Source organism: Zingiber officinale, chromosome 6A (genome assembly GCF_018446385.1).
Source record: "Zingiber officinale cultivar Zhangliang chromosome 6A, Zo_v1.1, whole genome shotgun sequence".
In the NCBI taxonomy this organism is placed as follows: Eukaryota; Viridiplantae; Streptophyta; class Magnoliopsida; order Zingiberales; family Zingiberaceae; genus Zingiber; species Zingiber officinale.
Window position 1 is genome coordinate 140,464,088 of NC_055997.1, and position 24,152 is coordinate 140,488,239.

At 37.8% G+C, this 24,152-nt stretch overlaps 2 protein-coding genes across 5 annotated transcripts; one reads left to right on the forward strand and one right to left on the reverse strand.

Moving 5' to 3' along the window:
- Positions 1–237: 237 nt before the first annotated feature.
- LOC121998344 lies at positions 238–12,377 on the forward strand. 4 transcript variants are annotated; one of them, XM_042553240.1, is made up of 4 exons: positions 238–408; positions 9,878–9,909; positions 10,113–11,732; positions 11,813–12,377. In XM_042553240.1, coding segments are annotated over exons 2-4 (2,025 nt in total). In that variant the 5' UTR covers positions 238–408; positions 9,878–9,908; the 3' UTR covers positions 12,217–12,377. The 4 variants fall into 4 exon arrangements, with proteins under 4 accessions (XP_042409174.1, XP_042409175.1, XP_042409177.1 ...); XM_042553241.1 differs by having other exon boundaries at positions 238–402; XM_042553243.1 differs by lacking the exon at positions 238–408 and adding an exon at positions 415–927.
- Positions 12,378–12,655: 278 nt separating this feature from the next.
- Positions 12,656–21,666, reverse strand: LOC121998345. Its single transcript, XM_042553245.1, has 2 exons — positions 21,208–21,666; positions 12,656–13,318 (listed from the first exon to the last, which is right to left on the reverse strand). Exons 1-2 carry the CDS (start codon positions 21,609–21,611, stop codon positions 12,829–12,831), a joined length of 894 nt encoding a protein of 297 aa, XP_042409179.1. The 5' UTR covers positions 21,612–21,666; the 3' UTR covers positions 12,656–12,828.
- Between the last annotated feature and the right edge of the window lie 2,486 nt (positions 21,667–24,152).

A 24,152-nucleotide genomic window follows, 5' to 3' on the forward strand; every position in this document is an offset into this window, starting at 1 on the left:
TAATAAGTATCCGATTATTTCTATACGAATTAACATATATTAATATATAAATCAATACGGAGGCCAAATAACATTTTAAAAACTACTCACCGTTAATATTATTATTTTAAAAAATAAAGTAGATTAACAAATATTGTGAACAAATATTTTAAATGCTATTTTATTTTATAGAAAAGAAATTATTTTTTTTAATGAAAAAAAAAGGACCGGATCGGCCAGCGAGTAAACCCTAGAGATGGCACTGGTAATATCTTTCATCTCGCGATAATTAGAGCCTTGATCAGGGTCTATCTCCTTCTCCTCGGGAATGCGAATTGGGCGAGAACGCGGCGGCTGGCGATAAATTAGCTGTTGGCGATAAATCTCTCCCCCTCCTTCTCCCGCGTCTACTTCCACGCCCAGGTCCAGGTCCATTTCCTCCCTTCCTCTTCACAGTTTTCAGTATCGGAGATTTATCTGCATTTACTGGGGGCTTGGATCTCACGGTGATCCGAGTCCAGACGCCGGAGCTTCTGTCGCCGTTGAGACTTTTTTGTTTTATCACTTTATTTCCCTCACAAAGCTTCTTCCTTTTAGTCCAAAGGAACTTCTTTTGGATTTGGACACTGCACTCTGTTAATGGATTATGATCGTTATTTTTGGCTGACCATTTGCTCGTTTCGTCATGCTGGTACCTCCATGACTTCTCGACGAGAATTTTGTTAACCTCGTACTGGGACTTTCTGACGGAAGTCGTGATTTGTTCGCTGAGCTACGCGGAAAATTGAAAGTGAAGGGATCGAACAGGAAGACGTACTCGGTTTGGGCTTTCGCAGTGGCTGCTAAATCTGGAGCCGAAGGCATGGCTCAAGATGGTTGATCTTCAAAATTGAGATTGCTAGTTAAGTTAGCTAGTATCTGAAGAAACTACGGGGAAGACTTGGCCTGGTTCGGCCACTAATCCGGCAACAAGAAAACTATTGACACAGTTTTAATTGTGATAGAAATGTTCAAATCATGCTCTTAGTTTCTGCAAAATGGGATAACAAATCACCATGTAGTTTATTTATGGCTTTAGTTGCTAAACCCAATTAGTACGTTACAATCACAAAACTACTACTTTGGCACTGGGGAACCACATGCTTATGTGCATCGTTTACAGCTGCAAACATTAACCTGAGTTGCCCCAGCCCAAATCAAACATTTTTTCCATGAGAGGTGAGGAGTCTAAGAAGGTCTATTTTTTCTTTTATGCGCTGTAGACAATGTATTATAAAATTTTATTTTAAGTTTTAAATGTACTATTTGTAGGTACCCTGAGGTAGTTTTGATGTAGTCAACCAAGTTAAGTTAGACCCTGTGCGTGTTTGATACCTTGTGTCTAAGTGTGCAGAAACTTAGGAGGAAAGTTGAGCGAAAGACGCAGCTAGCGAGAAGGATGGCACGGGAGAGAGTCGACGGACTCGGTGCGTCCGAGGAACGAGTGCTGTGGAAGAGTACGCTGGCGAACGAGAAGAAAGCGCTCGACATTTCCGAGGGACGAGAAGTCGGAGTGGAAGCTTGCTCGAGGATAAGGCCAAAAAATGGTTTTGGGTGAGCCGGAACGAAGAAGAATCAGGATAGTCAACTTACTGTTGACTATCTGGGCGCTTGGATCAAATCCAGGCACCTGAACAGTCCAAGCGCTCAGACCCTCGGGCACCTTAGGAGCGCCTCCTCGAACATGAGGCTGAGCAAGGGCATCCGGGCGTCCGAAATAGAAAAAGTCTATCCTTTGCACCCGGAGCTGCCACGTTAGCAAACGGTTAGATCTGACCAGCATGCTATAAATAGAGTCCTGGTCTTAGTAGTAGATATCATCACTTGTACATGAATACATTTTATTTTCTGTTCTACTACTTTGATTGTGAGTTGTCAATGCTATAAAAGGCTATTCCACCTGAAAGAGAATTCTAGTGAGTTTTTCAATTAGCAATCCTCTGATTGCAATCCAAGTAAATTCTGTGCCTCGTTCTTTCATCAATTACTTTATTATTCCTTTTTATACAAGTGTTTATCTAACTTAATTCAAAGGTTCGAGAAAGGTCTGTCTGTATTTTCAAGGCAATTCACCCTCTTTCGTCGGCCGCACCAAAAAGGGACATACAAGTGGTATCAGAGCCAGACTTGCTTCAGAAGGACTAATCGCCATCTGAAGCAAAAGAAATTGCCAGATCCCGCATATACCCACCAAAATTTGAGACTTCACAACGTGAAAAAAGAGGTATTCTTCAAGACCGATTTTGGAATTTTGCTAATTATAAAATATGATTTTGTAGCACCTATGGATTAGCACGGGGCCGATAAAGAAGAGTACGCGTGGACGAAGAAGAAACAAGTCGACTTCGTGGCTAATGGAAAAGTAGAGTTTCATCTGCTTAGTGTTCTTCCGCCCTAGGAGGTCAGTCGATTTGGAAGTTACGACTCCGCCTCTGGGAAAAATTCTTAGAACTTCACGAGGGTATATCGTACTTAAAGAGTCACGATTTGTTACCTTTTCTCCAAGGTTGTTGAGCTAGGTGATCAGATCTTTGATCCTCGCATGGAGTTGGGCTACCTTTTCTCCTTTGTTAAGAAATTTTTTATATCTAATAAATTTAATCAAGTGCGGGCCAAGAAGAGAAGAGCAAGGAAGATAAGATGCTATAACTATAATGAAGCGGGGCACATCAAGGATGACTACTCAAAGTTGAAGAAGGACTACAAAAAAGGACCAAGCACAACAAAACATAAAATCCTGAAGGTGACTTGGTATGAGTCGCCATCAGAATCTGATCTGGAGAAGTACGCTGGACTTGCACTCATGGCAAGTCATCAGGAGGAGAGCATAGACGAAGGTGGAGGTTCCTTAGAAGAAACCAGTAGCGAGGAGGAAGAAACTAACTTTGAGCGGATCTGGTAAGTGAGGTATGTTTACTATCTCTTGATTAATTATATTCAGGTATTAAATTATGACTAGATCATTATATAAGCTTAAGTCTAAAAATAATAATTTGAAAAAGAAAATTTTAGAATTGAAAACAATCTTATCGAATACATGTCCTCTAGAAATGTACGATAAACTAAAAAATAAAAATGAAAAATTGAAGAACTAAATTGAAAAATCAAAAAATTCTGGATGTGTTAATTCTTATACTTCAAGAAATTATAGAAGCCTAAATTGGTACTTGAAATATCATAAGGGTCAAATTAGAAAAGTATCGCAAAAATACGTTCCAAAGAAATTTCTTATCAATCGTGTAGGTAAAAATTTATTTTGGGTCCTAAAATCTTATTTAGTATAAATAAATGATTATGCATGTTTTATGTTTAAGAATATTAATTTTATTCTGTTGCTAGAACGAATAATCTCTTAGTATTAAATTTTATAGATCTTATTTCGATTTTAAAAAATTGTTTATAAATTTTTGATTGAAAAATCATAATTAAAAATTAAAAAGTTTTCAAATATGTATTTTTAAAAAACCTGATTTTTCAGAGAATTATTGTTATATTTTGAATAAATAGAAAAATATAATAAAACTATTTCTAAATATTCATTTTCGAAAAGCATCATGTCTGTTTAAAACATTTTTTGTACAATGTTTCTATTCGAAATTCTTATCTAAATTTTTTACAATGATAGAACCGTTGAATTTATGTTTGAAAATGTTTTTTTTGTAAATTTTATGATAAATAATGAGTTTTGTATGGATTATTTACCGAAAATCATATTTTTAAAACTAAAAAGTCTCGAAAACTTATTTTTGAAAAATTTAATTTTTCATTAATTGTGTATTCTGTTCTCAATACTTAGAAATATTTGGGAGATTTGTTTAAAAAAATCAATTTTTTAAAATTTAACTTGCAAAAACTATGTTTCTGTACAAAATAATTTATTTGTGTTAAAATATTTATAAAAAATTCGTGCAATTTTTTTTGAATATTCATATACTACTATTGAACCTTAAGAAAAATTTCAAAATTTTTCGAAGTGTTAAATTTATTTTTAAATTAAATTTGCAAGTCTGATTATTAAATCTTGGAAATTCATATTTTTAGAAAAATATTTTGTAAATTTTTTTTTAGAATTCTGGTTCTTTAAACCTTAGAAAAAGTTTCAAATTTTTATCTAACTTTGTTTTTCCTCGACTTTATTTTTGATGTGATCAAAGGAGGAGCATGAGAGATGACAGTTTAAGTCTAGGCGGAGGTTATATTTGTAATCTTGTAATTTGCAAAATTCTAGTTTAATTGTCATTTTATTAATTATATGTCTTACCTTAACTCTAACTGGGGTTGATGCACATCAAAAAGCGGGAGATTGTAGGTACCCTAGGTAGTTTTTGTTAGGGTCGATTTGTAACTAGAGCGGTGGGGGGGGGGGGTGAATAGCTTGTCGCGCTTCGTTGCTTGCTCCTTGATGATGATATGTAGCGGAATGTAACTGAAGCAATGCTAACATTAGAATTTACTTGGTATCCACCTCAAGATGAGATGACTAATCCAAGGATCCACATACATGAGCACTCTCCATTAAGAAAACACTCCTTCTCGGTAACTACCGGAGGTGGAGAAACCTTGTACAAGACTAACACAACAAGATACACTCAAACAAGAAGAAAATACACAAGTGTATAAATAAAAACCTTCTCTTGCTTGATCTTGTTAATGTAGATCATCTCTAGACCCTTTGGAAAGTACAACAACACTTCTCTTCCAAGCTCGAAGTCCGACGGTGAGTGTCGGAGAGAATCGCAGTAAGATCGGGAAGAAGCGTTGCGGAGAAGAAGCTCACCAACAGTTATATACTTCGTGCTTCTAGAGCTCCCAATCGATTGGGCATGCTCCTAATCGATTGCCACGTCAGATCAGCGTCATCCCAACCGTCCATCGCTCACTATCTGCGCAACGGTCACATCCCAATCGATCGGCTGATCGATTGGGGAGATTGAATCAATCGGCTGATCGATTCAACTTTCTTCTGTGCTCTCGCGTCTGCGCGAGAAAACTTGGCCCAATCGATTGACCAGTCGATTGGGGAGCATTCTGTGCTCGCGATTTCACTTCCCAATCGATTGATCGATCAATTGGGCCAGCCTTCTTCGCAACACACCTTCAATCGATCGGCTGATCGATTGAACGACAATTGGGCCAGCCTTCTTCGCAACACACCTTCAATGGTCCGGTCCTCCATGACCCACTTGGACTTCCAAACACCTAGTGTCCGGTCAACCTTGACCCACCTCACTCACCAGGTCTTTCCATCTGCCTAGCTTCACTCACTAGGACTTTCCATCTGCTTGGCTTCACTCACCAGGACTTTCACCTACCTTCACTCACTAGGATTTTCACCTGCCTTCACTCACTAGGATTTTCCTACTGCCCGCCTTCATTCATCAGGACTTTCACCTGCCTAGCTTCACTCACTAGGTCTTTCACCTGACTTTTACTCATCAAGATTTCCCAACTGTCTAGCTTCACTCACTAGGTCTTTCATCTGGCTTCACTCACTAGGATTTCCAAATGCCTAACCTCCAGTTAGGACTTTCCCAGTCAAGTATCCGGTCAACCCTTTGACCTACTTGACTCTTCTTCACATCTAACTGGTTAGTCCTTGACCAGAGAGGAGTTGTATCAACAATCTCCCCAATCGGACGATTGTATCTGCAATCTCCATATATTGTCAAACATCAAAACCCAAACATCAAGACTCAAGCTTGAGCCAACTCAAGCTTAGTCAACCTGGTCAACCTTGACCTAAGGATATTGCGCCAACAATTTTGATGTGGTTAACCGAGTTAAGTTAGGTCCTGTGTTTGATATCTTGTGTCTAAGTATGCAGGAACTTAGGAGCACAGGAAGTGAGCGAAAGATACAACTACCAAGAAGGATGACAAGGGAGAGAGTCGGCGAGCTTGTTGCGTCTGAGGGACGAGATGCTGAAGAATAGTACGAATACGAACGAAAAGAAAGCACACAGCATTTCCGAGGGATGAGAAGTCAGAGCGGAAGCTTTGCTCGAGGAGAAGGCCAAAATATGGGTTCGGGTGAGCCTTATTCTGGATGGCTGAAATCACTTAAGCGAACGGAGCTGGAACGGAGGAGAATCCGGACTGTCAACTTGTTGTTGACTGTACGGGCGCCCGTACAGGTCTGGGAGCCCAAACCCTCTGGCACTCAGGGGTGCCTCCTCGAACGCGAGGCTGAGCAAGGGCATCTGGGCGCTCGGACCAGAAAAAGTCTATCCTTTGTGAACCGTTGCAACGTGGATAAAGTTTTATCCACGCCCAAGCGCCCGATGTCATTCCAGGCACCCGGAGTTGCCACGTCAGCAAACAGTCAGAGTTGACCAACAAGCTATACATAGAGCCCTAGTCTCAGTAATAGATATCATCATTTATAAACAAATTCATTTTCTTTTCTGTTCTACTACTTTGATTGTTAGCTGTCAATGCTGTAAGAGGCTACTCCGTCCGAAGGAGAATTCTGGTGAGCTTTTCATAGTCTTAGATTAGCAATCCTCTGATTGCAAACCAAGTAAATTCTGTGCCTCGTTGTTTCATTAATTAGTTTATTATTTCTTTTTATACAAGTGTTTGTCTAACTTAGTTCAAAAGTTCAAGAAAGGTCTATTTGTATTTTCAGGGCAATTCATCCCCTCTTGCCAGCCGTACCAAAATGAGACCTACACTATTCTCTTAAAGTATAATATATTGTGTTAGTTCTCTTTGTGCATGTGGCCTTTGGATCGAATCACATTACATAACCTATTTTCTTTTTTTTGGCTTGCATTTGTGATCCATCTTATGGTGTTGGAGGTGATTGTCTTCAATTATATAAGTTGTATCACTTCTCCCAATTGAGACCAATGTTTTCTTTTCATGTCTGCATTGTTGAGTGACTTGTGTATTCCAAACATATAAGTGTTGATCTACAGACTGGTTTTGAACAACAAATAAATGCATCTACTTTATTGGAGTTGATCATATTAGAGATTTTTCAATAGTATTGGCCCCACAAATTATAGGATAATTCTTTCAGTTCCACCAATCAGTGCTAGATCTGTTTCACATCCAAGTATGAAAATATTGTTTGCTAAAGGTCTTTATGTATTGCAAAGCATATAAAGCCCAAGTCGACCTACAACTAAAATCTGTGAGAAATAAGCTTAAATTATAAGAGGAGAATATGTTGGTTGATTGTAGCCTATAAAAGTTGCAATTATGAATTATCTATATTAGTTTGTGAAGTATCAAGTTATCACCACCATCATCTTGTAAGACCAAACGGTTTGGAGTCACCCAGATAAATTGTACCCCTCCTTTAAACACTGTAAGATTATATCACAAACAATCTTCAAATAAATTAATAACCCATAACTTTTTACTACAAGAGTTTTCTTTGATATTTCTCTCTTTCTTATACCTTCATCTTTCACCAATTAATTCAACGTTTAACTATAAATTCCTTAAGTCATCCTTCAACATGTTCATATCAACTGGCTTGCTTCCTCTTACTTTATCATTTATCAAAGTTATTACCTAATTACTCTATGATATTATTAAGTTTTAATATTTATATTTCCTAGTTAACTCTAATCTTAGCATTCTTGTCTCCTTGATATCAACTTTTTGTACATGTTATTTCTTAACTATTCAACACCTTGATATATAAAGCATGTTGTGTTATACCATCTTCTTTTAGTTCTCTTTTTTAGGTGTGTTTTTGGTAACATTAAAAGTTAGAGCATTGGCTTTTTTTATAAATATACTCTTACAAAATTTTTTGTTTAGCATAAGAGGCACTTGATGACCATGCACAAATTATAGACGCTCCTTTGCATTTCATCTTCTCAGTCTTTATCTTCTTTCTAATATTTTCATCAATATCTCCTTTCTATTAGAAATAAGTCAAAGACATCTAAGAGTTAAAGAATTTCAAATCCTTCCCACTTAACTATTCCCTTGATTAAACCATATCTATTTAATTAGTTTTAGTTCTATTCATGGTTTAAAGTACCGTGCTGAGACGGGCGAAACATCTCGTTCCGCCCGGCGACCGACACCGGCACGACCTCGGCACCAAACCTGCAACGGCTACAGCGAAGGGGTCGCATAACCCTTCCGCTGCCGTCGCGGAGGCGTTGCGCAACCCTACCGATGCAGAGGGGTCACACGACCACTACAGTAGCGCCAGAGTAGTCACGCACGCAATCCTCGCAGCCATGGCTGAGGGGTCGCGTAACCCGCGGCAGCGTCGAAGTCGTGCAAACTCGAGTGGTGTCGGATTTCGGATTTTTTTTAATTAAACTTAGATTAATTATTTTAATCAACTCCTAGCTATGATGGAGATAATCTAAAGAGACTTTATTAAACCGTAATAAAATTATCTAATTAATTTTATATTTCATTTATTTTAATTTAAAAATTTTAATAAATTTTTTATTTATTTATTTATCTATTTTCATATCTTTTCTTTTTTAAAAATATTATTTTTTATATTATTTATTTTTTAAATATTTATGTTAAATATTTTATTTTTTTAATTAATATATTTTATATTTAAAAAATACCGGGCACGGCACGGCACGATACGGAACCGAAACCGTATCATTCCGGTCTAAGACCGAAATTTCAGCACGGGTCAAAATTTTAAACCTTAGTTCTATTTACTTGCAATCTTTAATTTCTTTCTAAAGTTTCTCTTCACAGTTCATTCATGTTTTATCTATTCACAAATATCATCTGTTAGCATAACCTCGTTTGTAAATAAAGCACATTAAGAAGGTCTATTATGAATAAAATTGGTGAACTCATCGTATGATATCAAAAGATAACAACTTATAGATGATCTGTGCTAAAATTTATAGTTATAAGAAAATCATTTCCTGTCTCATTAATTATTTTAGCTCTAACTTCAATGACTACATCATCAAATATATATTTTCACATAAACATAAACTAGATATTTGTTTCGCCACTAAAATCCAACACTGTAATTGTTTGACTTCAACATAAATTTTGCCAAAGTCAATAAAAATATGGTCTCAGCTATCTTTTCCCTATATATTTTTATTAGTTGCCTTGTTATGATTGGTTGTGAGCAAAATACCAAACTGAATTTTTATCATCTGAATTATTCGGTTAATCTCTGATGCTCTCCTCACTGTAATCATTTTTGAAAGTTTTATGGTATGGCTTGTCAATGTGATCCCTCTATAACTTAGAAAGATATTGTAATCACATTTATACTTATAAATTTGATACTATGAAACCTTTCTAGTTTCTACGTTCTTGAGGCATCTCCTTGATTATCACTTTCTTCTAAACTCTTCTAAACTTAACTTGTACCTATCATATTTTTATGAAACTAAAAGTACTCAGAAGCATGAAGTACTTATGAATGTTTTTTTTCCTCCTAGTTATTTGCAGTTGCATGTCAACCAATATTCTCTTTAAAGGCTTGCGAGAAGTAATTATTTAGTAAAAGGAATCACATATAATGACCTTGAACCTCCAAATAATGTGTGGGACTTTATTAGTGGTCAGTGGCCAAAAATAAAATTAGCTTATACTAATTAAGAAGATCAGCATGCTTTTACTTTGTGTGTTGAGTTTCTTTTTTCACTATATTATTTTCAATTTTTCATTCTTTTGTTTCTTTTTTGATCCTGAACATCATGGAATTCTTTTGACAAATGTGTAGCTTTTATCTGAGTTCTGTCATCTTTTATTTTGTACTACAAAATAATTTTCATTTCTACTTGTTGCTAGCAGATTCACAATTACTATCTTCTCTAATGACTATGATGATTTATCCTCGGTAAAATACGGCGTTGGTAATATTTGTTTATTTTTGTTTTGCTCTAATTTTGCAGAGAGCATATTGGATACTGTTCCACCGGCATCAGTAAGTTTCTTTAAAACTTTCTTAGTTTTATCACGATCATTAAGCGTCATTTTGAGCACTCAAAACATGTTTTGATTGAGATATTGCATCTTCATTTCTTTGGTCTCATCTTTAATGCTGGTCCAGATAATGAGTGAATTTTCAATTACTTTTCACTAGTTAGAAATCAAATAGTGACTGCTTATGATAATTGGCTACCCCAGTGGTTCGAGAAAAAGATGTGTGCTGGGAATACTGTGAGAAGATGGACGGAAATAAGGTGAGATGCAAATTTTGCCTCAAAGTACTGAACGGGGGCATTAGCAGACTGAAGTTTCATTTATCCCGTTTGCCAAGAAAAGGTGTACATCCATGCACAAAAGTCAGAGATGAAATTACTGAAAGGGTGAAAGAAATTATAACAATGAAAGAAGAGGGAAAGGATGCTTGCAGCTCCACTTCTAAAAGGCAAAAGCAGATTGAAACTATATTTCCTGCATTAGTTCCGAGTATTAAACCTCTTATGTCCCCGCTAGATATTTCACCTCCTGTGCCAAAAATTCTTACAGGATGCACTACCATCAGACCACAGTCTCTTGATGCAGAGAGATGCATCGCTGAGTTCTTCTTTGAAAACAAGTTGGATTTCAGTGTGGCCCGCTCTTGTTCATATCAGCTTATGCTGGAAGCTCTTGGTGGTCCAGGATTCAGAGGGCCCTCATTAGAAGCTTTGAGGACAACATGGTTGCAGAAGCTGAAATCTGAGGTCACCTTGCAAATAAAAGAAATGCAGAAAGACTGGGCAACCACTGGCTGCACTATCCTTGCCGATACATGGACAGACCATAAATCAAGAGCCTTAATTAACTTTTTTATCTCATCTCCTTTAGGAACCTTTTTCTACAAATCTGTTAATGCATCTGCATACTTCAAAAATACCAAATGCCTCTATGATTTATTTGATTCTATCATTCAAGAATTTGGCCCTGAAAATGTTGTTCAAGTTATCGCAGATAGCTCTTTAAATTACTTGAGCATTGGAAATCTCATGATGCAGAACTACAGCACGATCGTCTGGTCTACTTGTGCTTCTCACTGCTTGAATTTAATTCTGGAGGATTTTTCCAGCATCGACTGGGTGAATAGATGCATCTTGCAAGCACAATCCATCACGAGATTCATTTACAATCATAGCTGGGTACTTGATTTAATGAGAAAGTTCACAGGCGGTCAGGATCTTGTTTGCTCTGCCATTACGAGGTCTGCATCAAACTTTCTTACCTTGCAGTCAATGTTGAAGCACAGAACAAGGTTGAAGCATATGTTCAATAGCCCAGACTATTCATCTTCTCCTTATGCAAACAGACCTCAAAGTGCCTCTTGCGTGGACATCCTAGATGACAATGAAGTTTGGGGGGTAGTTGAAGAACTTGCAGCTGTTTCTGAACCTCTGTTAAAAGTGTTAAGGGATGTTTCTGGGGTTAAACCTGCAACTGGTTATATATATGAGTCTATAACAAGGGCCAAGGAGTTCATAAGGACTTACTACATAATGGACGAAGGGAAATGCAAGACTTTTCTCGATATAGTCGATACAAGGTGGCAAAACCAGCTTCACTCACCACTCCATGCTGCAGCAGCATATTTAAATCCTAGCATACAATACAATCCCGAAGTGAAATTTCTTGGGATCATAAAGGAACAATTCCTCACTGTTCTAGACAAGCTACTACTGATACCTGAACTGAGACAAGATATCACACAACAGATCTATATATTTAAAAAGGCACAAGGGATGTTTGGGTCCAATTTGGCTAAAGAAGCTCGCAACACCACATCCCCGGGTATATATTCATGAATTTAGCATCCTTTGCTGCTCTTGTAAGTTTAAAACTTAGCATGTTAACTTCATTTTACACATCAGGAATGTGGTGGGAACAGTATGGTGATTCAGCTCCTGGTCTACAGCGAGTGGCGGTGAGAATACTTAGCCAGGTCTGCAGCACCTCCTCAATCTATGAGAGAAACTGGAGTTCAATTCAGCAGATTCACTCAGAAAAGCGCAATCTGCTGAATAAGGAGGCTCTAAGTGACCTTCTCTATGTTCACTACAATCTTAAGCTTCAACCGAAAGGAAAGGCTGCAGATGCTGATCCTATCATTCTTGATGACATAGATATGACTTCAGGTTGGGTGGAAGAAACAGAAAATCACAATTCGACCCAATGGCTGGATCGGTTTAGCTCTGCCTTGGGTGGTGGAGACTTGAATGCCAGGCAGTTTAGTGCTACGTCCATCTTTAATTCAAATGACATATTTGGTTTGTGATATATGTATAAAAAGTATAGCTTTTTTTGTTTCTCCATCACTAGAATTAGTGCTTAGAAATGTTGTATCAAACGTACCTAATATGAGATCCTTGTATGTATACGAGTGTATGTATATATTCCTTTCTTAGATATATGAACTCTAATGCTCTTCTGTAGCACATCTATTTATTTTGATTTTAAAAGAACTCAAAAATATAAATATATTAACTTTGACAATAAGTTTTACCAACTTCATCGAACTGAAGAAAGATTGGAGAGTGAAGTGGGAGGATTGATTGGCAATGGATTTAGTTCAGTTTAGAACATTTGTATTTAACTATATATATATATATATGAAAATGAAGTAGCTACCACATCGATGGGCAGGATAATGAAGACAAATTGATGATAGAAGAATAAAACTTAATAAAACCCTTCTACATCAAGGAAAATGCTAATATTGGTATCAAAGATTTTACCAGCATCTCATTATTAATTTCCATGTTACATTTCTATCTCAGCATATGCAACAATAATCCCAAGAATATATGTACATATAATGCGTTCTATCTACTAAACAAAATCCCAATACAGCCAACGGATAGGTATGGTATAGGGGTACAGAAAGATTTCAGCCCTTTGCAGCACATATGTATGCAAAAACTAGGTGAAGAGCCAAGTAGGATCTGATCCATGAGAATCTAAACAACAAGGGCAAGCAAGAAATGCCATTCGACAATGATGTCTCAAAATATGTCGGTTTTGGTGTCGATGGGCAACCAAGCAATTGAATCAGCTTCTCTACAGGCAATACCCGGAACTTGGTTGGTGTATTAAGAGCAACATTGTCCACGCGATGTTCATAGATCTTTCCATTCTTATCAAGTTTGTATTCAGAGTTCCCATCGAACCGGCCATGACTCTCCCAAGGCACCCTAGGAACACTATGAACAATCCAGCGAACCATTATTACATTCTCTGCAGGCTGCCATATACTCACGATATTAATACTTAGAGCTCGGAACAAAACACGCCCAGTGAATCTTATTGCCCAGAATATACGTTTGTAATTGTCAATACCAACAAACGAGTTCAAAGGATCCTTGAAGACAATATCATCCCTGAACCACAACAAAAGATGTATCTTAGCCCGGTAGCTATAAATTATACAGAAAATAAAATGTAAGCTGATTAAATATCAAGTTGGCACAGATATAAATAAAATACATCTTCCGATGAGATAAGGAACACTTCATAGTACAAGATTAAACATGGACACCGAATAAATGATTTACTATTGATTGGCAGTCTTCCCTCCGGGAAGGCAACATCAGCAGGATAGTTGTTTAGGAAAAAAATTGTTGGGCAGTGCACCAGAATCAAATATGAATTTTGATGTTGTTAAATATAAGTTAAATCTTATTGTGATCTGATGATTTGACTAAGTATAGAGACTATTTACTCAACCAGAAAAGTCTTAGTCGTGACTAGACAGTAAAGTCCAAACAGATCTGGAGGACCCGATGTTTGGCTAGTAGATTGAGATAAACAACTAGAGTGGAGCAACGGGGAGGTCGTGTCCTGAAAAAGGACAAACCCTAGATCGCTGATCCAAATGAAGAAACCGGCAGGTTTCTAAGTTAAAATCAAGATAGATTTTACTGTCTTTGCCTATTCATGCATTATTACTGTGCTAACTTTGTGTTACGGGAATATTTTATACTACATTGAAGACTAACTCTATTTACAGAATCCAAGTGGATCAATCGACCGAACAGGAGGATCAGTCGACCGAATCAAGTTGACATAGTGAGCATATCAAAGCAGAGCACTTTTGGTACAAGGGGATCAGTCGATCGAACCCATTTTGGTAAACAACCTGAAAGATCGAAATCTCGACAAACTTGGAATTCAAGCAGATCGATAGACTGAACCCAAGGATCGATCGACCGAACATTAAATAGCATTGATGTCGAAACAGATTCGGGTCGCAGCGAAAAAGGCAGTTTAAAGGATCAATCATTTTCTATTAATCCTTCAATTGGTATTAGAGTCAAGTTGCTTTGAATTAACTTAACCGTTTTTCGAACACTTTAATAATCGTTTCTTTTCTTTTTGTTAAAAAGAATTTTTTTATATTCTCTTTTCTTCTAATTAACTTAACCGTTTTTCGAACACTTTAATAATCGTTTCTTTTCTTTTTGTTAAAAAGAATTTTTTTATATTCTCTTTTCTTCTTTTTCTCGCACTGCTAATCCCAAGACAAGAGTCTTGGAAATTCTTTTTATTTCTCAATTTTTGGTGCAGGAACAAATGGCATAATCTGCAGGATACTCCACCGTGCATCCTCCTATATTCGATGGAAGTGGTTTCCCATACTGGAAAAAGAGGAAGTTTTTCTCAAAACAGACATTGACCAATGACTCATTATCCGATGCGGTTACACATCACCAGTCAACAACTCGGAGGAATGGACCGAAGAAATAAAGAAGAAAATACAAATTGATTCAAAGGCATTCAACACTTTACAATGTAGATTATCAAAAGAAGAATTAAACCGAGTCGGGCCTTTCGACAATGCAAAAGATTTGTAGGATACGTCAGTCAAACTACATGAAGGGACAAACGACACAAAGACAATAAAATGTAATCTTTTATTAAATTCATTACTAAATATTAAAATGCTAGATGGTAAGTCAGCAAGCCAACTACATATCATCAGCCATCAACTAGAGAATCGTGATATTATCAAGTACACACTTAACTCATTTCCTTGAAACTCCTGATGGCCATCTATTGTAAATGCCTATAAAGTTTCAAAGAAGCTTTCCATTATTAAATTAGATGGGCTATTTTGCGAATTAACATTACATGAATAGACAGACTTGAGTCAGATCGAGAAAGGGTTAGCTTTGTATTCAAGACCAAACAAGGAAGCTAAGCCCCGATCAAAACCAGAACTAAAGCACTTGAGTCATATAGCATTTATGGCAAAAATTGAAGAGTCAGAATCTGAGTCTAAAGATGAATACGAGTCAAAGTCCGATAATGAGTCCAAGAGAAGTCACGGATCCGTATCCGTTTTTCGAAAGACCCAATAAGGTAACTTTCAATTCGAAGTCTGAAATGTTGAAAGTAATTAAATGCTTGTTTAAAAAATTTACAAAATCCAAGGAACAAAATACTTACTATTTAAAAAAATTAACCACCTTAAGGAGCAAGTTATAGCTTGAATCACTTGACTAACCAAGTTCAAGTTGGAACTTCAACTCAAGTTGCAAAACTTGAGTAAGAAAATTCCAACCTGAAAGGTCAAGTGGAGCGACTCAAGAAGATGTTGGAAAAGTTCAACTTGGGATCCCAATGTCGAAACATGATTCTTGGGTCTCAACGAGCCGTATACAACAGATCCGGACTCGGATATAAACCAAACACAACCAACAAATTATATTTGTCTTTACTTAGTCAAAACGTTAGAAAACAAGTCAAGCATGGGTATCGTACCTAAATCATGTTTAACTAAACTAATTGAACCGGATCAATATTTGGTTCCCAAGAGTCAGATCCATCTCTTAGACATACCATATCTAAGCTATGACTCAGGGGAGCGAATAGAAAAATTGTTCATTCTACTAATTGTTCATCCTACTTGATTTATTGAATATGCATGTTTAGGTTTAGATTTACTTTTCTGCTTAAATTAGGAATAGTTAGAAATAAAAAGACTTACCAAACCCTAATAACATAGCATCGGAATGGATTGAGATGATAGTATGCCAAGGAAATTTTATCGAATGCATGTCTAGGTTGAATCATATGTGTTCTACTTGGTGCACTAGACCTAGTAGATATTGTTAGTACCCCGTGGAAGTTTTGATGTGGTCAACTAAGTTAAGTTAGATCCTGTGTATTTGATCATTGTGTCTAAGTTTCCGGGAGCTTAGGAACACAAGAAGTCGAGCGAAAGACACAGCTAGTGAGAAGGATGACACAAAAAGGAAATCGACGGGCTCAGTGCATCCGAGGGACGAGGTGCTGCAAAAGAGTACACCAGTGGATGAGAAAGACGTGCACGACGTTCGAGGGACAAGAAGCCAAGGAAGAAGCCTGCTCGAGGAGAAGGCCGAAAAATGGGTTCGAGTGAGCTCTATTCCAGTTGGCCAAAATCACCCAAGCGAACGGAACAGCAGAAGAGCAAAACGGAGTTGTTGGAGCTGCTGAAGGCGCCTCCAACGTTGCAAGAGGCGCCCTCGCGCCTTTTTGGTGGAAGGCGCCTTCAAGCCTTCATGGAAGGCGCCTTCAATCACTTGAAGGCACCTTAGACGGGGCAAGTTGATGAGGATATAGTCTTATCCTCGCTGGACGCGCCTTCCAGCTTGTTGGAGGCGTCTTCTAGCCCCGGATAGAATTTTCCAAGGCTATAAAAAGACCCCTATAGGTAGGAAATCAACATCAACTCTTGTATTCATTTCCTAGCAATTGTCTGAGCGTTCAACGAGTGTAAGAGGCTTCTCTGCCTTCATCGAAGGAGACTTTTAGTGCTTTTCATTTGTCTTGGATTAACAATCACCTAAGTTGTAACCAAGTAAATTTCTTTGCCTCTTCTTTTATTTTGTAGTTGTTTAATTTACTTGTTATAATTATACTGGTGCTACTAATCGAGTTGAAAGTCGGGAAAGGTTCATTTTTGTTTTCAGGCAATTCACCCCTCTTGTCGGCCGCATGGGTCCTAACAAATATGACCGAAGCTACCCCAGTCAAACATGAGCTAGTTAGACCAAAACCTATTAAGTTCTTTGGAATAGTCGTTTTTGGAAAGTTATCTCAGATGTGGTTACTCTAATGATGTCTATTGTGACTCACCACAGTCTAGAGGCTTACCTTATAAATTCCTTCTTAATTAACCCAAAGCTAAGTTTGAATCTAACAAGAGTTAAACAACCTTTTCAAGAATTCTTAATAATTCAAACCAATTTAATATAAACTTAACATTAATTAATGAAACAAAATTAACTAAGAAAATTAATAAATTAATCAAATTTATAACCAATAATCAATCAATTAATTTTAAAATTACTAAATTACCTTTTATTCAAAATTAATTTAATAAATTACTTTAATCTAAATTAATTAAATAATTATCTAAAAGTAAACATTTAAATCAACATTAATCATAATTAATCTTCTTAATCAAAACAAATTAATTTAACAATAAATTAACCAAATTTAACTCTCAACTTAATCAACCTAATTAATTCAAAAATTATCTAATTTAATAAGAGTTTAAATGATCTTAATAATTTCAGCTAATATAATTTAATGCAAAATTAACATTAGTTAATTCAAAATTAATCAACTGATTATTACGTTACTTTAATCTAAAATTAATCTACAACTTAAACTAATCATCTTATTTTATTTTCAAATTACTTCAAATTTAACTAATAAATTATTAATCCTAAATTAATTGATAAATACAAATAATAATTAATTAATCTTAATCAATTTGAAATTAGAAAAAAAAAAGGGGACTCCGGTGCATGAAGCTCCCGCTAAGCGGGGTCCCGGGGAAGGATTCATTGTATGTAACCTTACTCTACTTTTTGCAAGAGGTTGTTTCCCTTGAAAATTTTCAGATTTGGTGTTTATTGATACCCCAATTTTTTGATGTGTCAGAGGAGAGATATTATGGTATAAATTCAGGGGAGTTATTGAGCTAGGAGGAGAGTTATGGAAAAATGTTTGTTTACTTATCCCTGCATATTTTAAATTTAACTGTGAACCTTGGTTGTCAAACATCAAAAAGGGAAAGATTGTTGGTGCATGGTGCACCAGAATTAAACCCGAGTTTTGATGATGTCAAAGATTTAAGTTAAGTCTTGTTATGATCTGATGATTTAACTAAGTGTGTAGGATATTTACTCAACTGGAAAAACCCTAGTCGCGGTTAGGCAATAAAGTCCAAATCGATCTGGAGAACCCGATGTTTGGTTGGTAGATTGAGATAAACAACTAGAGTGGAGCAACAAGGAGGTCGTGTCCTGAGAAGGGACAAACCCTAGGTCGCTGATCCAACTGAAGAAACTGACAAGTTTCCAAGTTGAGATCAAGACAATTTTACTGTATTTTCCTATTCATGCATTACTACTGTATTAACTTTGTGTTACAAGGATATTTTATCCTACTGTGAAGACTAACTCTATTTTGCATAATCCAAGTGGATTACAAGGATCGGTCGATCGAACCCAAGAATCGGTCGATTGAACATTAAATAGCATTGACGTCGAAGCAAATTCGGAGTGCAACGAAGAAGGCAGCTTAGAGGATCACTCGACCGAACAATTAATGCTCTTAATTACGCAAAGATTCAGATCTTGTCACCGAAGGAAAGCACAGTGCTCAGTCGACCGATAAAGGGTTCAGTCGACCGAATGGTTTTTCAATCGACCGATCAACACTTATAAAAGCAAGCTTCAAGCACCAAGCCGAAGTAATATTCTGCATTCCACTGTCCTACTGCGTTGCTGCTAGTGCTACTTCAGATCTTCCACTCAGCGTGCAAGCTACATCACTAAGAAGCTCCGACGATCTTCGTTGTTGTATTGTCAGTATTTTTAGTTAGCTTGCATTCTTTTGTATTAACTTCACTGTATGCATTACCTCTTTTCCAAAGTTTTCAGAAGAAGGAATTTTACTGGATTACTCAATGGTGCAATCAAGGATCGCGGATCTTGAAGTAGGAGTCGCCACAAGCTCTGAACCAAGTAACCGAACGAGTTTACTTGTTTTCATTTTCTTTCCGCTGCTACTTTGATATTTCGAATTGAAAAGAAAAGTTTTTAAAACGAATGTCCTTTAAAAACGACCAATGGGACGGGAAATTGCTGCTAACAATATTTGATTGCTAGTCATAAACACTAATACTAAAGATAAACAATGTGTTTGGAATGGCATTGAAATGATGAATAGCAATAGAATAAAATGTTTTCCCAAAAACCATGTAGATCGTCTCATGTGGAAGGACCTAAGTGTTATCAGCAAGATGCATTTAGTTTTAAGTTTCAATGTCGTCTTTGCTGGGAAACCTCTCAACTCATGCCAAATTCTGGAAGGAGACAAGCATTCCCTATATGGCAATTAGATTTTCCACTATCTCTTTTCTGGAAGCATCTCAACCATTGCTACCACATTTGGCAGCCAGCCTTGGGACATTTCTAATGATGCAGCATATGCAGTTCAAATCTCACAAGTCATAGCCCTATATAATAGTTACTTGAATATTTGGCATTCACCAGAAGTCTTGCAACAACAAGACAATTTCTTGCTTAAGTCACTTTATCTAACTAGATCATGTCAAAATTATGCATGATATAACTGAACTAATATCAACCATCTCAATGATGTCATGAATAATGATCTTCAGTTGGATCTTTCTCCATTATAGTTTACCAACGAAGATGTAAGAGTTTATGATCTGGTTTATTTTATTGCACTGATTTATTCTAAAATAGTCTGTTTTTGTTGCACTAAAACCTTACTTCAAATGGTTCTTTCACTCCTTATGAGGAGGGCAGGTCCATTGCAAACTTCAACAGCAGAAAACCCAAGACCTTATTAAAGTGAAACTGATCGATCTGGTTAGCTAGTACTTGGTTTTTGAAGGATCCAATGTTCTAAGCAGATCTCCCACAATATTGTATAGCCTATTCAGATAGAGCAGAGGTTCTGGAATCTTGATAGTAACTTATGCATTCTAAGCCAAGGCCTCTATCTAGATAGACTGTACTTAGTTTGGAGATCCATCTCTTGGAGGAAGGTAAGATCTTCAAGTCTAACTTGTGCTCAAGTTCCAGTTCTCTTAAGGTATATCTGGCTCAAAGATCATTTCATCGAAAAGATATCAACCAGTGAAATTGCTTCAATTGGATTGCCTATTAATTTTTGCTATCCCCAAGCAAGTATTTGGAAAATTAGTAAGATGTGAGTAATTTACTGGTTCACATCTTTTTACCTTCTCTTAATATGGTTTTGATTATAGAGTTATGGCTTTATACTCCAGAAGTTCTCAGATAGGACTGTTGTACAAACTAAATGTCATCATAAGTTCAATTTGTGCCGCATATCCAATTTTGTCATGATGTGGGCAAAATTACCATCTCTGAGGACCACTGAGATGTTGACGTGTCCATGATGGGGAACTAAGACTTTGAACAGAGCTGAATTCACATTTAGTATTGCAATGAATGGGGAAGTTACAAATGTTTGGTCAGATCAATCAGTGGATTACCCACTATCTCCGTGGATTGCTAAGATGTTGTGTATCCATGACGGGTATCGAGTAGTTTGAATACACTAATAGCGTGTATTCTAGATGCAAAGAATGTAGAAAGCATACACATCTAGTCAAGCCAGTTAAAGATCAAGGTCCCAGGGATGGATAGGATGTATTAAACCTAAAGGCCATAGATACATGGGACTCTACCACTGGATGGTCAATGACTCTAAGACCCACAAAAGGGGGCCATGCAATAGTAACCCTAGAGGTTAGTGTGATTCCAGGCAACAACTTGTCGTCCATCTCCATTTCAATCTACTTTTGATCTCACATTACTCAATTCTGTTACTCACCCGTGCCTTGAACCTTCTTCCCTCATTGCTGAACCTCCAGGCTCCAGTTAAACAAAATCACAAGCAATCTTCCAGGCCATTTGGTCCCGAGCTTTTCCCATCTCAGTCAAGCTAGATCCATCTCATCCGAATGGCACTTAATTCTTACGAACTAATTCACCTCCCTCTGTTCAAACTCATCTTGACCTACCTACCTTCAACCAAATTCCCCAATTGAGGTCCAAATTATCTCAAGTATTGGAAGACAGTTTTAATTTGCATATAACAGAAGCTTCTCAGAGGCTCTTATAAAATCAAATTAATTCCGACAAATCAATCACTTAATTACTAAAAAAATCATTTTTCTATAAACCAAAACCAGAAGAAAAGAGGGATAGCGAACCTATAAATGCTGAAGTTGGGTTCCCGCTGGAAGATATCAGGACAGTCCTCTCTCAAGGATCGAATTGCATACCCCATGTTAACATAATACCGCTGCTTCTCCTCCTCCTCGTCCCTCTCCTGCTGCGGCTTGAGTGAGGGAGACGGAGGCGAAGAAGGCGAAGCGCTACCGAGGAGTGGAAAGGAAAGAATTGGAGACAGGACGAAGCTGCCGCCGGCACCGCACAGAGGGTCACAAACCCTAATCACCCTCCCCAGGGCCTCGTCCTTGACCAGACCACGGGCAGAGCACCAGGCCGGGGTTCTCTTGCGGGAATCCACCGCGCCGCTGATCGTCCAACGAAAGGGTCGGGGTTTGACGACGGGGTTTGCGCTTGCGTCGGTGAGAGGGAGAAGAAACGCCATGAGGAAGAAGATATTTTTTTAGGGCACAACGGGAAAATACCCATTTTTAGCAAAGAGATAGGAATCGGATTTGAGATATTCCTCAACGACAACAACGGTGGGAATATAATTATTATTTATTTTGTATTATTATTATTATTATTATTTTAAATATCGACTCTAATGGAAAATGAAAGTCAAAGCGTAAATACGGCGATTTAACATATCACTATTATTATTATTCATTTTGGAATGGATGAATATCTCTTTCCATTTTCTTTTCCACAATACTACTCATCCTTTTTATCTTTTTTTTTTAAAAAAAATTAATCTCCTTGCCCTCCTCTTTTATCTCTATTTCCTCCACTGGCATAGCATCGAGGCGGTTGCCCGTCATCATCATTTGCCTCTATCCAACAGCACAAACAAACATGATAAATCCACGATAATTTGATATCACCGTTGAGTTTTGTATCGATTCATGGTAGTTGACTTCATCTATTTTAAAAGGCCACCGGAATGATCTTTTCTCACCATTCATGCCAATTCCATTTACTTTCTTTTTAGTAATTTAAAGGTAATGTGACTCCAACGACTCGGAGAAATTAATCATGAAAAGAGGAAAATGAACACTTTCGGAGGATAAGATTGACTTTGTTGTTTTTTTTTTTTTGAAGAACAACTCTAGTCACAAGAGTGTCAATGCGCCCTCGACGGCCAAGTAAGTTTTTAATTTAAGATTAAATATCTAAATTCTATATGTTTTAGGATGATTCTATTTTTTATAGGTAGTTGTTTGATAAAATTGAAGGAAACTCTCTCAAAATGGAGATGAAAAGGATGGATGGGAGATTAGATTTTCTTAGAGGAAGAAATAAGGCTATGTATACATTAGACCCAGCTTACTTAATTACTTAATAGTATTCATATTAAATTACAATGTCACTAGCTTTTATGAGTAATGAAGTATAGTAATTTATAGTGTGTAATAAATTCTACTTGTCTTATTAAAATTTATATAATATTTTTTTTTAAAAAAAATCTAGTATGATAATCATAACAATGAAAAATAGTCAAATTTTTATAAGCGAATTAACATTCTATTTTTTTTTAGTTTTTCTCGTATTGATTATGAATTTTTCTAGTGAGTTATTTCTAGCTTCATTATGCTTTCATTGCATTTTATATTTGTAGGTCTCATCTTTGGCAACTAAATTTGCAAGGGCATACTAAAGAGGAACACTTGGGTATCTTACTATTGGGGGTTGGATCAAAAGAATTCACATGTCTCTATAATGGTATATGATCCGGTGGTAAGGTGGAGCCCGTCTGACAGGAGGTCAAAGTGGTCAACATCCGGGGTATGCGTCTGATTGGTCGAGTTACCTTCCCGATCAGCAAGAAGAGTAACCAGCCCGACACTTCGATAGCTCGGCCTGACGCTGAGCTTCCGATGCTCATAAGGCAAAGCGGGAAGAGACGAAGGTCGAGCGGACATCCCACTCGGCTAAGCAAGGGACATGACTTCGACCCGACAGTTAGGATTCCTTCGCTCGATTGGATGGAGCCGGACAACAGCTCATGGGCCGAGCGGACGCTTGACCCTACCGTCGCATCGCCTAAACGGCGAACTGGCCGAGCGGCTCTCTCGCTCGGCCTAATAGCAGACAAAGGGAGCAGTTGGCAATATCTTCCTAGAGACCAATGTCATCGACAACCCGCATGATCAACGGCATGGACAGGCAGAGGATCGTACGGTGGAAGCTTCCACTGTCATACCAGGGATATGCTCGGTCTGTTCAGGTATGGCGTCAGACACACTTTTCTGACACAACCTTTCCAGGTATGCTTTGGGAAGCGTGCACGTCTCGAGAAGCATGCGCGCGCCTCCTGGGAGCTCTATATAGAAGCCCCAAAGCTTCATCGAAGGTATGATCTGATCACTGTAGCTACAGTTACGCTGCTCCTTTCTACTTCATTCTTCATTCTTCATTCGTTTGCCAGTGATTGACTTGAGCGTCGGAGGGTCATCACCAAGGAACCCCTCCCTAGCTCAGCACTAACGACTTGTGGTTGCAGACTTAGCTCATCAGAGGATCACGCCACCTTTGGTCGACAGCTAGTCAACGTGAGTGTCGTCTACCCAACGTCCGTCTACTCGCTCTCGGACAAGATCAAATTTGGCGTCGTCTATGGGAAAGCGCCTGAATCCGAACGGAGAAGATGGAGGAAGCTGGACATCTCCACACCGTGACGCTCACTCCAGAAGAGCTTGACTCGCTCATTCAAGTATGAGTGGCGAAATTAGTCGAACAGCAGCAACAAAAGGCCCTAGCCAATCGGCTGGCACAGCAAGCAACATCGGCCTCGGGAGGCCGAGCGATGCATGAAGACCGGTCGGAGCAACTCTCCATATGGGGACAGAACAAGATGCCGACTGACACTCTTGGAGAAGTTCCGCCAGCACCCATTCCATTTCATCGGGCGTTATTTCAGATGCCCTCAGAGATTGCTCAGGCCAATCAGGATAGGGGTTCCTCAGATGAGGCCCCCGCTCGGGAC